Source organism: Osmia lignaria, chromosome 7 (genome assembly GCF_051020975.1).
Source record: "Osmia lignaria lignaria isolate PbOS001 chromosome 7, iyOsmLign1, whole genome shotgun sequence".
In the NCBI taxonomy this organism is placed as follows: Eukaryota; Metazoa; Arthropoda; class Insecta; order Hymenoptera; family Megachilidae; genus Osmia; species Osmia lignaria.
The window spans coordinates 1780155-1795955 of record NC_135038.1 but is presented as its reverse complement, the minus strand read 5'-3'; the positions used below and the strand labels follow the sequence as shown (position 1 = coordinate 1795955).

General features: G+C 38.3%; 2 protein-coding genes and 1 long non-coding RNA gene across 3 annotated transcripts; all 3 read right to left on the bottom strand.

Annotated features, from left to right (window-relative positions):
• Positions 1-2460: 2460 nt before the first annotated feature.
• On the bottom strand, positions 2461-3039 carry LOC117609681 (uncharacterized; the record flags this gene model as incomplete). The annotated part of the gene is made up of 1 exon (XM_034336294.2): positions 2461-3039. A coding segment is annotated over one exon (579 nt), but the record flags the coding sequence as incomplete, so codon positions are not given.
• A 6991-nt stretch (positions 3040-10030) lies between these two features.
• On the bottom strand, positions 10031-10881 carry LOC143305446 (E3 SUMO-protein ligase ZBED1-like). Its single transcript, XM_076689114.1, is given in 2 exon segments — positions 10031-10389; positions 10391-10881. Coding segments are annotated over 2 exon segments (831 nt in total). The 5' UTR covers positions 10863-10881.
• Positions 10882-11242: 361 nt separating this feature from the next.
• LOC143305415 (uncharacterized) lies at positions 11243-13299 on the bottom strand. The gene is made up of 4 exons (XR_013062329.1): positions 12545-13299; positions 11941-12129; positions 11647-11839; positions 11243-11552 (listed from the first exon to the last, which is right to left on the bottom strand). It is a non-coding gene; the product is annotated as an uncharacterized LOC143305415 (long non-coding RNA).
• Positions 13300-15801: the final 2502 nt, after the last annotated feature.

The window sequence follows — 15801 nt, the reverse complement described above, 5'->3', positions numbered from 1 at the left end:
TTTCCTTCTTCCTTCCAGCTCCTCCTCTATCGGTATCTCCTTTTTCTCCCAAAACTCCTTCTTTTTAATCCTTAGTGCAGGGAAGTCCCTGCTTTCCGGACCTCTTCCCTCGTATTCACCCAGTCCTTTTATGCCCAACTCATTCAAGACAATATCACCTGCTGTGGCATACGCCACGTTTTTGTACGTCATTACTTTCTTGATTACTTTTTCCTTCTGGAATTTCCAGCAGGTCTTCGTCAGGCTTGTGTATGCCCCTCCACAGTTAGCACACACTGCCTTTTTATTAGATCGCCCATGCGAGGGCTCCAGACATATCAGATACTTCTTAAATTTATTTTGGCATTGGGCCTGTATGTGCCCAAAGGCAAATCACTTGTAACACTGTTTTACAGCTTCAATGTAGGGTAGGACGTTGAGCCAAACATGCCCATATCCTATCAGCAATTTCGTTGGGAGCTGGTCGCCAATATTGCGTTACCTTCCATCCATTCCACTTTCCCATCCTTTATCACCTTCCTTTTAAGCCTTTCCAAAGTAAAATTGATTTCTCCAATTCTTCCAAAGACTCCTTCCATTCCGTAATAACTCCTCTTCTCACCTTTTTCCTTTCTGGTAGGTATGCCTCAAACTGGGCTGCTTCCTCTTCTGATCTTTCCAGAATGCGGTTCGCCGCGTCCATGTTACCAAAGGTCAGCTCCGCCGTATTAAAACCAACTATCTTAAACCCTCGAACATATTTTTCCTCCTTTCCCATACACTTATATATTCTAATAACATTGTGTCTTTTTATTTTACTGTTCGAGGTCTTTTTTAGTAAAATTGTGACTGTATTCCCCACTCTTAAGCTCTTCAGTGTAAAGTACCGTCTTCTCACCTCTTTGTCTCCTTCTTTGTCTATATTCTTTTCCAACTTCTCGTTTTTCCTTCTTGTTTTCCTTACTTCTCAAGGTTCCTTTGTCTTTTGTCCGTTTGTCATTTGTGCATTCCGCTAATGGCGTATCGTTTGTTTCCGCCACGTGCATCTCTGTATTAGAACTACAAGCATTACTTTCCAATTCATTTCCTTTATTCTCCTTTCTATCTCTTCTTTTACCTTCGACGTCTATATCTTCTTCCGCTCCTCTTTCCCTTTGTCTATTTTTCTTTGAATCCACGATCGTCCACACTTCCAAACCACTATTTTCCAGCTGCGTTGTATCCGATCTTTGTACCACGCCTTGCACACTTCCTTCAGCGCTGCTAACCTCTGCCGCCTTCTGATTGGACTGGTTCTTCGTGTCTGCCAACCCTTCAATTTTTTTATCTTCTTCTATTGTGGCGGTCGCGTCTGCTTTTTTCGCCGCCTCTCTAGAAACTCCCTAGCCTCTTTATCCTCTTCGAAAAATTCCGTTTCCCATTCCACCTCGCTATTATTGTCCTTTTCCAAATCCTCTTAACATCATGTCTCTTAAGGGGGGAAATACCTTTAGGCAGGTGAAAATGAGCTGATTTTTATGCATCATATTATAACGCAGAAACATGTCCGTGAATTACGCTGAGACGTTGTACGTATGCTCGAAAACAAGGCAAAAAAATATTATATGTGTACTCTTACAATGATAGTACAGTAAAACCCTTACTAAGAGACACTTTTTAAGGGATACATAAAAACTAATTACGTCATCATTGTGGCTGCTTCGACTACTTTTTCTTTGATTACTCTGTAAAAATTTACTGCGCATGTCTATCTCTTACGATTTAGAACTGCGCAAGGGTCAACGTTTCCATAAGATAATAGCGGATCCTGCGCAACAAATTTTCGAACAAATCAAATTGATGCATTTTTACAACACAATGTAGTTTACAACGAGGTTTTTAATTAAAAGTTTTATTTGGTTTAATATCATGGAATTGGAGCTGGGGTGGATGGTGGGCAAAGTCAAATTTATATTTTAACTGATTTATATTTTAACTGTTTAATTCCTCGTGCATAGCACGGGACATTCCACTAGTTTTTTTGAAAGGGAAAGATTTGTTTTTTATTTTTAAAACTTTGGGTACATCATTTATTATAATTTTTCTTTATTACAATGTATTTTATTTTTTTGAAATTATTCCAAAATGGCAGAACTATGGCATGGTCTTTCGGAAATGTTGTAACGTGTCTTGTGAAACGGTGTAAGCTCTAGCTTTGGCTGTATTGATCTGAAACAAACCAGTAAAAAGTATTTCGATAATTAACATTCATAGGGTGTCGGTGAATCAAAAGAAAGTGCAAAATATGGAAAATTGAAGAAATGGCACGCTTTTAAATAAAAGCTTTGAATTTTACACGAAATTTTTGCTACATTTTGCACGAAAAAAGTACTTTTATTTTCAATTTATTTCATATCTTTCGGTTCAAGTATAAGGTAATATTGTTATAAATACGTGTGCAAAATTTCAACAAGATCAATCAAATAGTTTTTGAGTTATCGCTTACACCGATTTTGAAAATGTAGTTTTAATTTCTTCTTTTCGTGCTTTTCGAGCCTCTTTGGTCATTAGAGAGCTGCGCCGTTCCTGTCGAATCACTCGATGATCGTCGATTTTGTCGGCGTACGTTTTTGATTGCTTCCCAATTATGATCTCCAAAGTGCTCATAGTTTGTAAAATTGAAGCATACCCTTCATTGAACAAGCCGGCTGCCAAATATGGTGCAATTTCGATGATTTTCAGTCCAGAATGCAGGTGCTTTGGTATGAAGCGCCAAATGGTTGAGTTAAAACTCTCGTTAGTATTCTGCGTGTGGCCGCCCAAGCATCTTTGGAGTATATCTTCTCGAGATAAATCTTCGTAGATGGGTAGGATATATTTCTGCACATCTGGGTGCAATGGTGCAGGGTGCTCAAAGAGCTCCAAGTTGCAACAGATATCGTTTCCCGGTGGACAGTACTCGTGTCTCGGTTTTTCATTGGTGGAGCATAAGTGATAATAAGAGGCCATTATATCTCTCTTTATATCTTCAAGACTACGAATATTTCTCCGGATAACTAATCCATAGTATGATGTCAATTTTTATTATTTATTTGTTGGTTAGAATGCTTAGAATTTCCTTTTTTACATTATGACAGGGGACAAGAGATTAGGTTCGGTGTGCATTCTAAACAACGACTAAAAATGTTCTACCAGTTCAGTTCTTTTATTGTGCTATGCCAACGGGGTGCCGAGCCGTTCGTTCGCGACCTACGTCAGGCCCGGTATTCGTAGCCGACATTGCAGTCCCTGAGCCCGCGCGCTGTACGCGCTTGGATTGGTCGGTGGTTTTTGTTAATAACTCGAAAACGAACCAACATTTTGGCAAAGGAAAAAATTGTTTAGAATCACCTTAGCAATCATCCCTCTTCGGCTGTCGAGGTAGTCGCGTGACACCCTGTATATCCGCGATGATCCCACTCCCAAAAATTTATGAAATTTGTTGTTTATTAACCATTTAAATTCGGTCAACTTTTTTCGGTTTATGGTTATTACCTAAGCGACAGAAACCCAAAATCACCTTACACTATCCTATAAATACTACTGGTTCCACTAAAAAGTGTGAAATAAAATAATTTTTAACAAAAAACAAATCCGACTTCGAAATGCACTAAAAAGCGTAAAATAATTTCTATTTCATTTCTATCAATATTCCATAGCTATTAATAATATCTACTTAATCGTTAAATAGGATATCAAATACATTTCAAAGTTTTCGGAGGCGGCGCAAAATTAAAAATACCCGAACAAACGATGCTGCCAATAACGATTTGATTGCGGTATGGCAAACTTGGTAATTAATAAGTCGTAAGAGAAAAAGCGGAACGTTATAGGTCCGGCTGAAAACATTTGTAATTGTATCGATTGTATCCGAAATTGGCAGCACTCCTGATGTACAGGGTGTAAAAAAATTAAATGTCACGACCTATATGGGGTGATTCTGCACCTCTGGATCGGTGGAGATCTGTCAAAGAAAGCGACCGCAAAATTGACCTTCACCCCTAATTTCAAGGTCAAACTTTTTTATTGGCTTATCGTATAGTGCTCATCGAGGGGATAAAAAGTCTGAAAGGAACCATGTGCCGGAAATCAACCCTTCTCCTAGAAAAAAGCCGTCAAAGTTTCCATATACCATAATGCATTAAACGTTGAGTCGCCCGGTACCCCTCTGCAGTGATCTTGGCGCGGCAGTCTCGCGTATCGCTCGAGTTTCATGCTATAGGACAATTCTTGAATTTCAATCACAATGCCAGCATATAGGAAGGGTAAATTCTAAGAGAGCATATTTAAAAAGACAAAATAACGACTGCGATAAGAGCTGTTTCTGACCTAAGACGTTTTATAGGTGTAACATGAAACGTTATCACGTGAATATGTCTAGAGTGGTGTGGCGACACTGCCATGGGAATATTTATCGATAGTCTATTGTATCGATATGTCTTGAATGTTCTTCGAGAACCTTTATATCGATGGTCATAAATTAAGAGCGAAATTCGAACATCGTCTATGCGTACCCTTATATAAGTAGACAAAGATTAAATTGTAACCCCCTCGACGTGGGAGATCGAGCTGAGAGAAGGCCGGAAATCCAGAGAATGGAATAGTTTCACTTCGAAAGTTCTTAAAAGACTAATTTATGATAAACCATAGCCAATTCGTTGTTTTCGACCAAGTCATGAACGGTCCTTAAAAGCTACGAAGTCTTTTTCGATATCCTGTCTTTTCATGCACTCTAAGAGGGTCGTAAATTTCCTCAAGAGTTGCTTTGGCAAGTACAAGGTCTTGTCGTTTCCTAATTTCTCTGGGTCCCACGCTTTCTCGTAGCACATGTGCGCTGCAACGTTCTAGCGTCTTGGCAGAGCGCCTCCACTTCCACGCGCCTGAGGGTGGACCATGGCCAGGAGAAGGGGCCCACACAGGACAGAGTGGACTCCTCCACCATTAGACGAGGGATGATCCTGAGGGAGGATCCAGGATCCACCAAGGAAGGGGCATCGACCGACAACGCGCGAAGATCTCCTCTGCCAAACGTAGAACGTGCAGAATGATTTTGTCGCTTGATCGTTCTCGCTCAGTAAATTCTTAAGGCATAAGATCTGTTTAGAATTGAACTTCAAAATATTAAAGACCAGTAAATTGAATCATTAATAGTTTTATTAATTTGCACATCCGCGCCTTGAGAGCGAAGCGCTTCCGCGCTCCACGGGTTGTTACACCTGTTCCTAATCCTAAATATCCCTATCTACCGCGACGGGCACGCTACACAGGTATAGCTGGCAATAGAGTAATTTTTCGTTTTTATACAATGCATTTAGGATCTTTAATTTTCGCTTCGTCCTTAATAGCAAATTCTGTCATAAAATCGGTAAAATGTTTGTTGAAAATTATAAAGCGATTATAAATTTAATACAATGATCCTTATACTTGTTTTTACCCATCACATCCTCTTAAATATTTAATGGTTTATCTCGGGAAGCTGACAACCCACGAAAAAATCTTTCGGACAAAAGTTACATATTTTTTCTTAAGGAATATGATAGTATAATAAAAAATGGGGTGTTCCATTTAAAAAAATAAAGTTGACCTTCATATGAAGGCGGTCCATTGACAAAATCCATTCCGACCATTTAATGTGCCCTCTGATACATGGCAACTTTTGTTTTGTCCAAAAATGTGTTGTTTAGAAGATACTGACCTGTCTCAAGATATGTGGACCACCCTCTATAGTTAAGGGCGTATTCCTATGTCCGGGCCAAAATTTTAAGCTTATTTCAGGAATTTTTTTGATAGTAAAATGAAATACAATCATTTCAATCATTTTATGTGTTTCAATTGGCATCTCAAATGATACAAAAAAATTTTCTTAAATCAATTTAATATTGTTTTCGTCTTGTTTTTTACAGTCAAAGTGGACCCCTAAAAAAAAGATAGGTGGCTGGCCCGGGTTATTGCAGCACTTGTAGTTGTCTAAAACAAAAGGTTCGGATTGATTATTTTTCTGTAGGCTTGTCATTCTGGCCGGTACTAGATTCAAACGATTTTATCGAAAAAAGAAAAAAAAATTGGCGAACTTGTGAAAAAAAATCTCGAAAAATCACGTTTCTTTTGTCAAAACTCGAAGAAAAAAATAAGACATTTTTGATAAAAATGTCTAGTTCTGGTACTGGCTAGAACTACTTACGTGTAGAATAATGTGTAAAAATTTCAGCCTGTTCGGTTGGATAGTTCTTTTTAATCACCCGGGCCGACGAAAAATAATTGATTTTGGGAAAAACGCGTTTAAAGTCTTAGTAACAAATTTTTCATGAAAAATTAACACTTACAAATCATCTATGCCTGGTCCGTACAGTATACCTTCAGTTTCATCATAGTCGTCATTTTCAGCTGTTCTGGGTGATTTATGCAATAGGCGCAAGTATAAAGGTACTGCGTAAACAATAGCAGAGGGACGGTCGTAGAGGCTGCCGCGTGCTATGTGCGGTGCGCTATCTCTTATGCGCTATAACTTCGTAAATACTTCGAGTATCGATCTGATCTTTCTACAGTACTGGGTGTCTCAGCCGATTTTGACATCTTGATTTCCTCGGTATTGTGGCACGTAGTGAAAACTATGGTAATTATGTACAAAAAGACCCCAGTCGTCGATGTCCTTAACCTTGACATATGTTGTCAAGGTCATGACCCTGAGTAACGTTGGCCCTGAAAAAAGTGACGGTCGCGATCCGTTCAAAAGTTACGAAGCATTAAAATTTTCGCTTTTTTTCGCGTTTTAAGCAACCTTTTCCTAAACATATCACCGTCGCTTGGCCATAGTACCGACACTGGTGGAAGAAACCATTGTGAAGGGCAATCCAGATGTCCATCGATGGCTGGTGGGAAAGGCGCGGGTGCCTTTTGGTAACTTCTCACATGCACATATTGCTTGCCGGTCATAGTGTTGTTGTTTATAATAGTAGTAAACGACAAGCGGCAGTCATTTTTTGAATTTTGGCATGTGTGGCCAACCACCTTACGGCGATCGGAATATTAATTTTGTCTAACCTAATCTAATCTAATACAACATTAAATTAGTGAACTTGTTAAACAGTGAATTAGGTTCGGTCAGGTTAGAATAATACTCCATTCCATTTAAAAAAACAAAGTTGACCTTCATATATCCTTGACGCGTCCACGTACGGCCGTTCGGCGGCCGGCCACGCAAGTCAAAATTCAAAATCATTGAAATCAGTTAAGTTAGATTTTTTAGTTCACCCGTTATACTCCTTAGGTTTCGGCCGCCGTAATCTGTTTATGTAATTGGTAATTATATAATTATAAAGCACGAACTTTACGATTTTTCCTAAGAAGGACAAAATATTTTCAACGTTTTAAAATATAATAACTTTCTATTCAACTTACTTCCCGACAGAAGTTGGTCTAATCAACGACACTGCATGCAGATAAACACCGAAAAAAAGCGAAAACTTTAATGCTTCGTAACTTTTGAACGGATCGCGACCGCCACGTTTCTCAAGGTCAAGGTTACTCAGGGTCATGACCTTAACAACATATGCCAAGGTCAAGGTCAAGGTGATCGGCGACTGGGGTCTTTTTGTGCATAATTACCAAACCTGTTTCATAGGGAACTTAAATGGTATCGAGTGGGGCATGTTCTGGTGTTATTAGTTTTTTCGTACGTGGACGCGTCAAGGATATATGAAGGTCAACTTTGTTTTTTTAAATGGAATGGAGTACTTTTTTATGCATCAAACGATGCAACTAGACATTCTTTATAAAAAAGTACTGACCTATGTATGTCGAAAAGCTGGTAATTTAGGAGATATTTCAATTTAAATAATCCTAAAATTCGTACTGACATTAGCGTTTATTTACAGATATGGTTCAACATAACGACCATTTGCATCACAATATTTTTTAAATCGATGAATTAAGGACTGGTTATTTAAAGGATAAAGTTTACGCGAAAGATTCAACTACAGTGACTGATATGAAGCGTATTATCGACGAATGTGGCAAAATATCAGCCGTTACATTATATAACGTAGGCCAGTCCTTACTTCATCGATTTCAAAAATGCTGTGATGCAAATGGTCGTTATGTTGAACCATACTTGTAAATAAACGCTAATGTCAGTACGAATTTTAGAATTATTTAAATTAAAATATCTCCTAAACTACCAGCTTTTCGACATACATAGGTGAGTACTTTTTTATAAAGAATGTCTAGCTGCATCGTTGGAAGCATAAAAAAGTACTCCATTCCATTTAAAAAAACAAAGTTAACCTTCATGTATCCTTGACGGGTCTACGTACGAAAAAACTAATAACACAAAAATATGCCCCGCTTGATACCATTTAAGTTCCCTATGAAACATTTTTCACTACGTGCCACAATACCGAGAAAATCAAGATGTCAAAATCGGCTGAGACACCCTGTATATTCAGTTTCATCTTCCACTTTTCCGCGAAAAACTCGCTCAAGAAACCGCGATCGTCAGCGTTCCCACCAGTCGAGTAGCTACCGAATTCTCGGAACTGGACAGCGAAAACCCCTCGCTAGCATTTTTGCTCGCTAGCAACAGGCTCGTCCAACGCCCATCTTCGGAGGTACAAAAGATCAGTGCAGCGCGACTCGCGAGTTCAGTTCAAGTTCAGTTTTGCGCCTTTTAGGATTCACGTACGTAACGCTCAATGACACCGCGCCCATCAGCTCATCTCCACCCTGGAAGAACATAAGAAGTAGCCGTGCTCGGCCGACAGAAACCACGAGTATATCGCCGAGGTCCGATCAGCCAGACCCATAATTGTACCGGCTCCAGGAGTGCATCCGCGTCCCGTGCAGGACCACCACGACCCTTATCTGCTTCTAAGGTCGAGTCGAAGCTACGCGCCGCGCATCTAGCGTTATATCAATCTGCGACAATTAGTGAGTTCGACACCATGTGTGTGTTTGTTTTAAGTGTGATAGTCAAGAGCGAGCGAGAAATCATCGAACCACCGAAGACAGCGTCTGGTATGTAAGAAAGATAAAGTAGAATATATCATTATACGCATATGTACATATATACAGGGTGTTCGACAATAGGTGGGCAAAATTTTAAGGGGTGATTCTAGGGATCAAAATAAGACGAAAATCAAGAATAACGAAATAGCGTTTGCGGCTTTGTTTTTCAGTAATTAATGTTTGAATATTCGAGTAAACAGCGTCTGAAATCTGCAATCCGCCTAGCACCGACGACTGAACGTCAGGTCAGCAGGGGAAGATACAGTCTAGGGATGTTCGATTCACCGGAAAGAATCGATTCTTGAATCGATTCTGAATCGGAATGAGAGAATCGATTCCTTTAAAAAATCGAAACCAAAGAATCGATTCTGCAAGAATCGATCTAAAAAGAATCGATTTGAAAAAAATTGACTTGTTTTGTTTTCGTTTTTATTTTCATTTTTGTAAACAGACTATCCCATACGAGTCTTCTATGCGGCATCGATTATTGTAAAGAATCGATCTTTTATTTTTTTATATTTCGTACTCTTACACCAAAAGCAGGCGCTCCACATTGTTTATATTTTAATCACTATTCTTATACTTTTTTTAGGAGTGAATGTGTTTTTATGGATCAGAAAAATCGATTCTTCTAAAAATTTGAAATCAGAAAGTCGATATAAAATAAAAGAGAATTTATAAGAATCACCATATATACCGCGTTCAGCGAGAGACCATACTTAACTCGCGCAGCTCACTAGGTCTAGGGATTTTTAATAACGTGTGTGATTCCTCTCTACAGCTTGCTTCTTACTTTGCGATTATATAAATGGTGGGCAGAAATATATGACGTGCAATAACTAATAACTGGTGATGATATGGTACAAGATACAATGAGATTTCTATTATTTTTCAAAGATTTACTGAATTAAACGATAAATACAGAAAACAAGAGATGTAATAAAAGGAAGATGAATGGAACTGTAAAGTGCAGTGTAGGAACATTGTATTGAAGAAAAGAAATATTTTGCTGTTTATTTTAAACATTTTATTAATCATGTAACTGCCATTCTTTCATGGAAAGCGAGTTTAAGAACAGTAATTGCTGTAAATGTTCCGGAGTTAATCTATTTCTATGCTCACTTAAAATATTCCCAGCTTTGGAAAATACACGTTCTGCTGGCACAGATGTTGTCCCAATCGCTAAATATTTTTTTGCTATTGTACTTAAATTTGGGTAAATTGTTTCGTACTGAAACCAATAATTTATTGGATCTGCTTTGCGATCCAACAGCGGTTGATTCAAATAATGTTTTAAATCCGTTGGTATCTCATCCCTGGATTGTTCTGTCCTAATATTTGATGTTTTCATTAAATTATATATCATGGAATGACCACAAATCATCATCATCTGGTTCTTCAGCCTCTTCTACACGAGATTCATCAAGTACATCTGATGTTTCATGGTCTACTTCTCTCACCCACCTGGCAATGCGATTAACTGTATTAGAATAACTAATTGCTTGGTTAAAATGGATCTTTCTGAACCGTGGGTCGAGAGTGGTCGAAGTCGCCCTTACAGAATTATTTTCAATTTGGCTAAACCTAGACATCAAGGAATCAGTAGCTGCTGTAGACGTTTTTATGTTATGTTTTAAGCTTTGCATCTTTTTTTTCAAGCAGTTAATAAGTGGAATAACTTTGCTTGCCGTAACGTAACGTTCCGCACATAATTCTTTCGTAACCTTTTCCAACGGCTGTAATATTTAAATGATTTCATTCGCCAATTGAATTTCCACTGCTGTCAGCATCGGCGGCGAGTCAGGCTTATTTAATAAAATTGTACCAATTTCTTTCGACGTTTTAACGAACCGTTGTAACATCTCAAATGTCGAATTTCAACGAGTATCTATTGCCTGTATTAGCTTTAAGTCACTAACTTTTCTTAGCTCATCAGCAGCTATAACTGAGTGTTTAAAAATAATTACAATTTTTTTTATTTTTAAGGATAATTCCATTGCCTCTGGAAAATTCAGAGAGTCGTGTGCTACCAAATTAATGGTATGAGCAAAACACGAAATATGTTTACTTGCTCCAAAACAATCCTTCACTGCTTTTTTTACATTTGCACCATTATCTGTGACAAACACTATAACCTTATTCTCATCAATATTCCACTCGTTTAGTACCGTTCTAATCCAAGTGCCTATACTGTCAGACGCATGTCTTTCGGTTAATTTCGATAAACCAATTACGGTAGATTTCATCTCCTTCTCATGAATATAATGGACAGTAGCTCCTAAATAACTGACAGTATTTAAAATGTCGGTCCAAATATCGGTAGTAACCGAAAAATGATGAACTGTTTTTAATCGCTCCTTTATGCTCAAGGATAAGTATTCATATTTTTCCTCCATTTTTTCTGTCACACTTTTTCTTCCAGGTATTGTATATAATGGGACAATTGTCTTCATTAAATTCCGAAAACCTTCATTTTCAACAGTTTTGAGAGGCATGTTGTCAGCGGCAAGAATGTACAGAATTGCATTCGTTCCCTGCCCTTGTTCCTCTTTCTAAAAATATATAGGTTTTTGTATACGTTTAATAAAAGTTTTTATTTCAAAAAAAAAACTTATATAATTATTTATGATATGTAATTTACATTACCTTGAAATGATTTCACTTGCTTCAAAACATTATCGATTTTCGGTTGAGAATCTGTGTGGGTGGAATGAGATGGCAAAGGAGTTGTTAATTCAACATCGGATAAATCCATGATTGTCTGTGATAATGGTAAAGTTTTAGATGTAGATGGCGTAGACACAAAATTCTACATCACATTAGTATTACTTGCAACAATCTAAAAATAATCAAGAATCAGCAAATCATATCAGCAAAAATATTAATTTACAGGATTATCTGCTTCTTCCATATAAGGAAGAATCCATATCTGCTTATCACCTTCACTTTCAAATAAGGCAGCTTTTACATTCTTATTATGGAAGTGATTTCTCTTCAAGTGGTTTTTTAAATTCGTTGTACCACCACCTTTACCGCCACATTCAACTTCACGGTGGCAAATTTTACAGATTCCACCATCTACATTCTTTATAAAAAATCGCCAAGCAAAAGACTGTTTTACTTTTGGCACTGAAAAAATATTAGACATTTCTATATGGAATCCAAAAATACGAGTTGCAAATTTATCAATCCACCAATTTAAAAAACAAGTGCATGTAAAGCCAAAAGCCATTTTTTTATTTTAAAGCAGAGAAATTAGACAAAAGTTTTATGTTATAAAAAAGCAATTCAAACATTAGCAAGCATACTTACTTTTTGTACTGCTCCTGTATACTGTACAAAATCAAAAAATCAAATCACCAGAGTTATGACTTTTGTTAATGCAGGAAGCATGCTGCAGAAGAAAGCAAAACATTGGAAACGGCAGCACAAAAGTATATGGAAATTAGAAATGTATAAAAACAAAATCATGAAATATCACAATATTAAACATCACATCCAACAGAAATATTTATGCAATAATTAATTATAATTCAATACGTACCAACTTCTGTATTAATTTGTTATATTCAATAACAACTTAGGAACTAAAATAATTTCACTCGGATCAACGGTAATACTTTGTACTCTTTATTCGTGGTGCGTCTCTTCTAAGCGTCGTTAAACAAGCGTCGTATTTTTTACAGGTCGCTTCGATCGGTTGCCAAATTAAGGGGGTAGACACGGGTAATAGTAGCGCGTTGACTTTACCGGCAAAAATGGGCCTAAACATGGGTTTACGGGACTACACTTTTCGTCCTTATATGAGAACATTTAGGACTGGGTGAGGGCTTATTCGAAAGAGGAAGATCCAATGCACACCGCTGCACTCATTTTTTAGTGGGATTATGTTGATGTTTAATAATAGAAGCGTCCAAAGTGGAGGAAAAAATCGACAAAATGCAGTCGCGGAATCGAAGCATTTTTAGGCCATTAAAAGAGTGCTGTGATTAAAATCATGAGTGCAGCGGTCTAGCCACAACCCTTACCTGCAAATTAAGATCTATTTTGTCTTCATTTGTTGCGAAATAAGGACGAAAAGTGTAATCCCGTAAAAGCATTCCCACAGACCAGTTCCGCCATTTTGTGGATAATACAGAGCAAGTCACGTGACAAATTCAGTTCCGCTAGTAGTTATAAGGTAGCGTCTAACTAAGAAGCCTGTCGATTTGGAATCGTAGCCAAAATCAGGCGTTAGCTAGGTTACGTCACTCGACTGTGTTAGCGAAAGCAAGCGAAAAAGGCAACAACGCCCGAACGCTGAATGAGACGCACTACAGTCATGCTGTCCTTCTCTCATTCTGAATGTTGAGATCGTCCCTCTTCGCTAAGTTTTGACTGACGCCCGCCTGGATTTTTCACAGCGCCCCATTCAAAGTATTTGGTATCATTTTAATCAGAAAAATTTCTACCCTTAAGGGGGTAAACACGGCACGTGACCTGAGTATTACAGCAGTTTTTTCATTGGGCCTGGTGAAGCCACTTGCGTGGTCTGTTACGAACTTGAAAGGTTTAATTCTCAGCTAGCGTGCACGCAACACGATCTAGGAAGGCAACAGTGCCACAAGTATTTTTACAAACACATTCAAACGCTCATCTCGCCAGAGGCATCGCGACGGTACGCCTAAAGAACGAAAGCGAAACATTGGCGCGTGATTAGAGTGAGATATACGGTGATCATGCTATCCTTCTTTCAACCCAAATGATAGAATTCTCCCGCTCCGATAAATTCTGGCTGACCAAACGCGTGGATTTTATATAGCGCACCGCAGCACGCCTCGCTGCTGAAAAATATATGCCTACTCTGAAGAACCGAAGGAACGTGCTATCTGAGAATACTTTTTAGAAAAAGTTATTAACTTCTTTAAATAAATGTTTTTTAATTAATAAAAGTATACAGGATACGTCATGCAATTGGGACGGGTTATATCTTGAATTTAGTAAGAGATAGAAAAAAGTTATTCATGTAAAAGTTGAATGGTATGATAATGTTTATTTTTCTATGACTTCACTTCCTTCATGAATGCAACGATGCACTAAAAAAATGCAGATGCACTTTTTATTTAAATAGAATTGCATATTTTTTTTACTCGTATCAACTCGTTGAAACATTCTGCATAAAAAAGTACTATGATACTGTTGCGCCGGGGAGTGATACTCGCACTTTCCATTACGAATAATAACATCAATGAACAAAACTAAACTGTTTATATTTGAAATACAAGGCAATTTCTTAGAACAAAATTCAATAGGTCCGTTCGCGTCAGTTTCTCGAGATCTTCTCAATATTCGAATGTCGCGCGGTTGTCTACGAGACCCAAAACATCCGGTGATATGTTTCCGCTTGAAACTAGGAATAGCTTCACGTCATGATTCGTCGACAGCTTCTCGCGAGGCAGTCGATGTATCGAGAAAGCAACAACTTCTCGCTGTCGCAACAGTACTATTAGAATTGATAAACGGAGGGGCCTCGGATCCTAAGATCAGAATTCAAGTTCTTTAACACAAGACCTTTTATTTCTCCCAAAAAACACAAAAATATAGAATAGTAACTCGCTCGCGATCATAACATAATTAACACAACTAAAATCGCTTCGTTCCGCCGTGCTCGTGTCTATATCTCCTTCTCTCCGCTCTCTACTATTTCTTCTCTTCTATTTCGCTAACGTGCCTATGTCTAACAGTACAATGTTTAAAAAACTAATATTTTATGAGATATCTCATATTTTTCATAAGTCAACTTTTACATCAATAGCTTTTTCCTATCTCTTACCAAATTTAAGATATAACTCGTCCCAATAGCGTGACACAACTAATAAAAAATACAGGGGAGTATTAGTCAATATTCTGAGTGAATGCAAATAATTTAAATAAATAAATATCTCATATGCAATTTATATAAACATTTGCAGAATTATTGCAAAGAGGAGGTATGTATATTCTTCTCTTTTTATACCTCCTCTTTGAATAAGGTTTTTTATGGGGCACTGGAAAATCCAGGTGGGCGTCAGTCAAAACTTAGCGAAAAGGGACAATCTCAACATCCAGAATGAGAGAAGGACAGCACGACTGTAGTGCGTCTCACTCAGCGTTCAACCTCTGTTGCTCTTTTCACTTGCCTTTGCAGAGTCGGTTCGAGTGACGTAACCAAGCTAACACCTGATTTTGGCTACGATTCCAAAGGTGGCTACGATGTGTTCCTTTCTATTTAGACGCCAGCTTATAACTACTAGCTAAACTAAATTTGTCACGTGACTTGCTCTGTATTATCTAGATCAGGCTTGGGCAACATCTTCCCCGCCGTCGCTACGTAACTCCCACTACGCGTCTGTCGATTCCCCTAACCACACCGTTTTCGATTACCATGCTTTACCTCGTACTCCTCACACGGCTCGCACGACTGCGCTTGGTGGGAGGCACGGAGAAATAGAGAGGGAGGTCGTATGTGGCTCACGAGCCGTAAGTCGCCCAGGCCTGATCCAGATAATGGCGGAAGTCGTCTGTGGGAATGCAATCGCGGGAATCGGTTATTCGTCCTTATATGAGAAGATTTTGAACTGAATAAGGGCTCATTCGAAAGAGAAGGTCCAATGCAGAGAGGTCAGCGTTTGAGTCACAAAACACTTTTAGTGACCTAAAAATACTTGGATTCTACAGGTATATTTTCCCGATTTTTCCTCTACTTTGGACACTCATATTATTAGATATCAACACAATCTCGTTGAACCTTGAGCAGAGCTCCCAGCGTTGAACCTTCCTCTT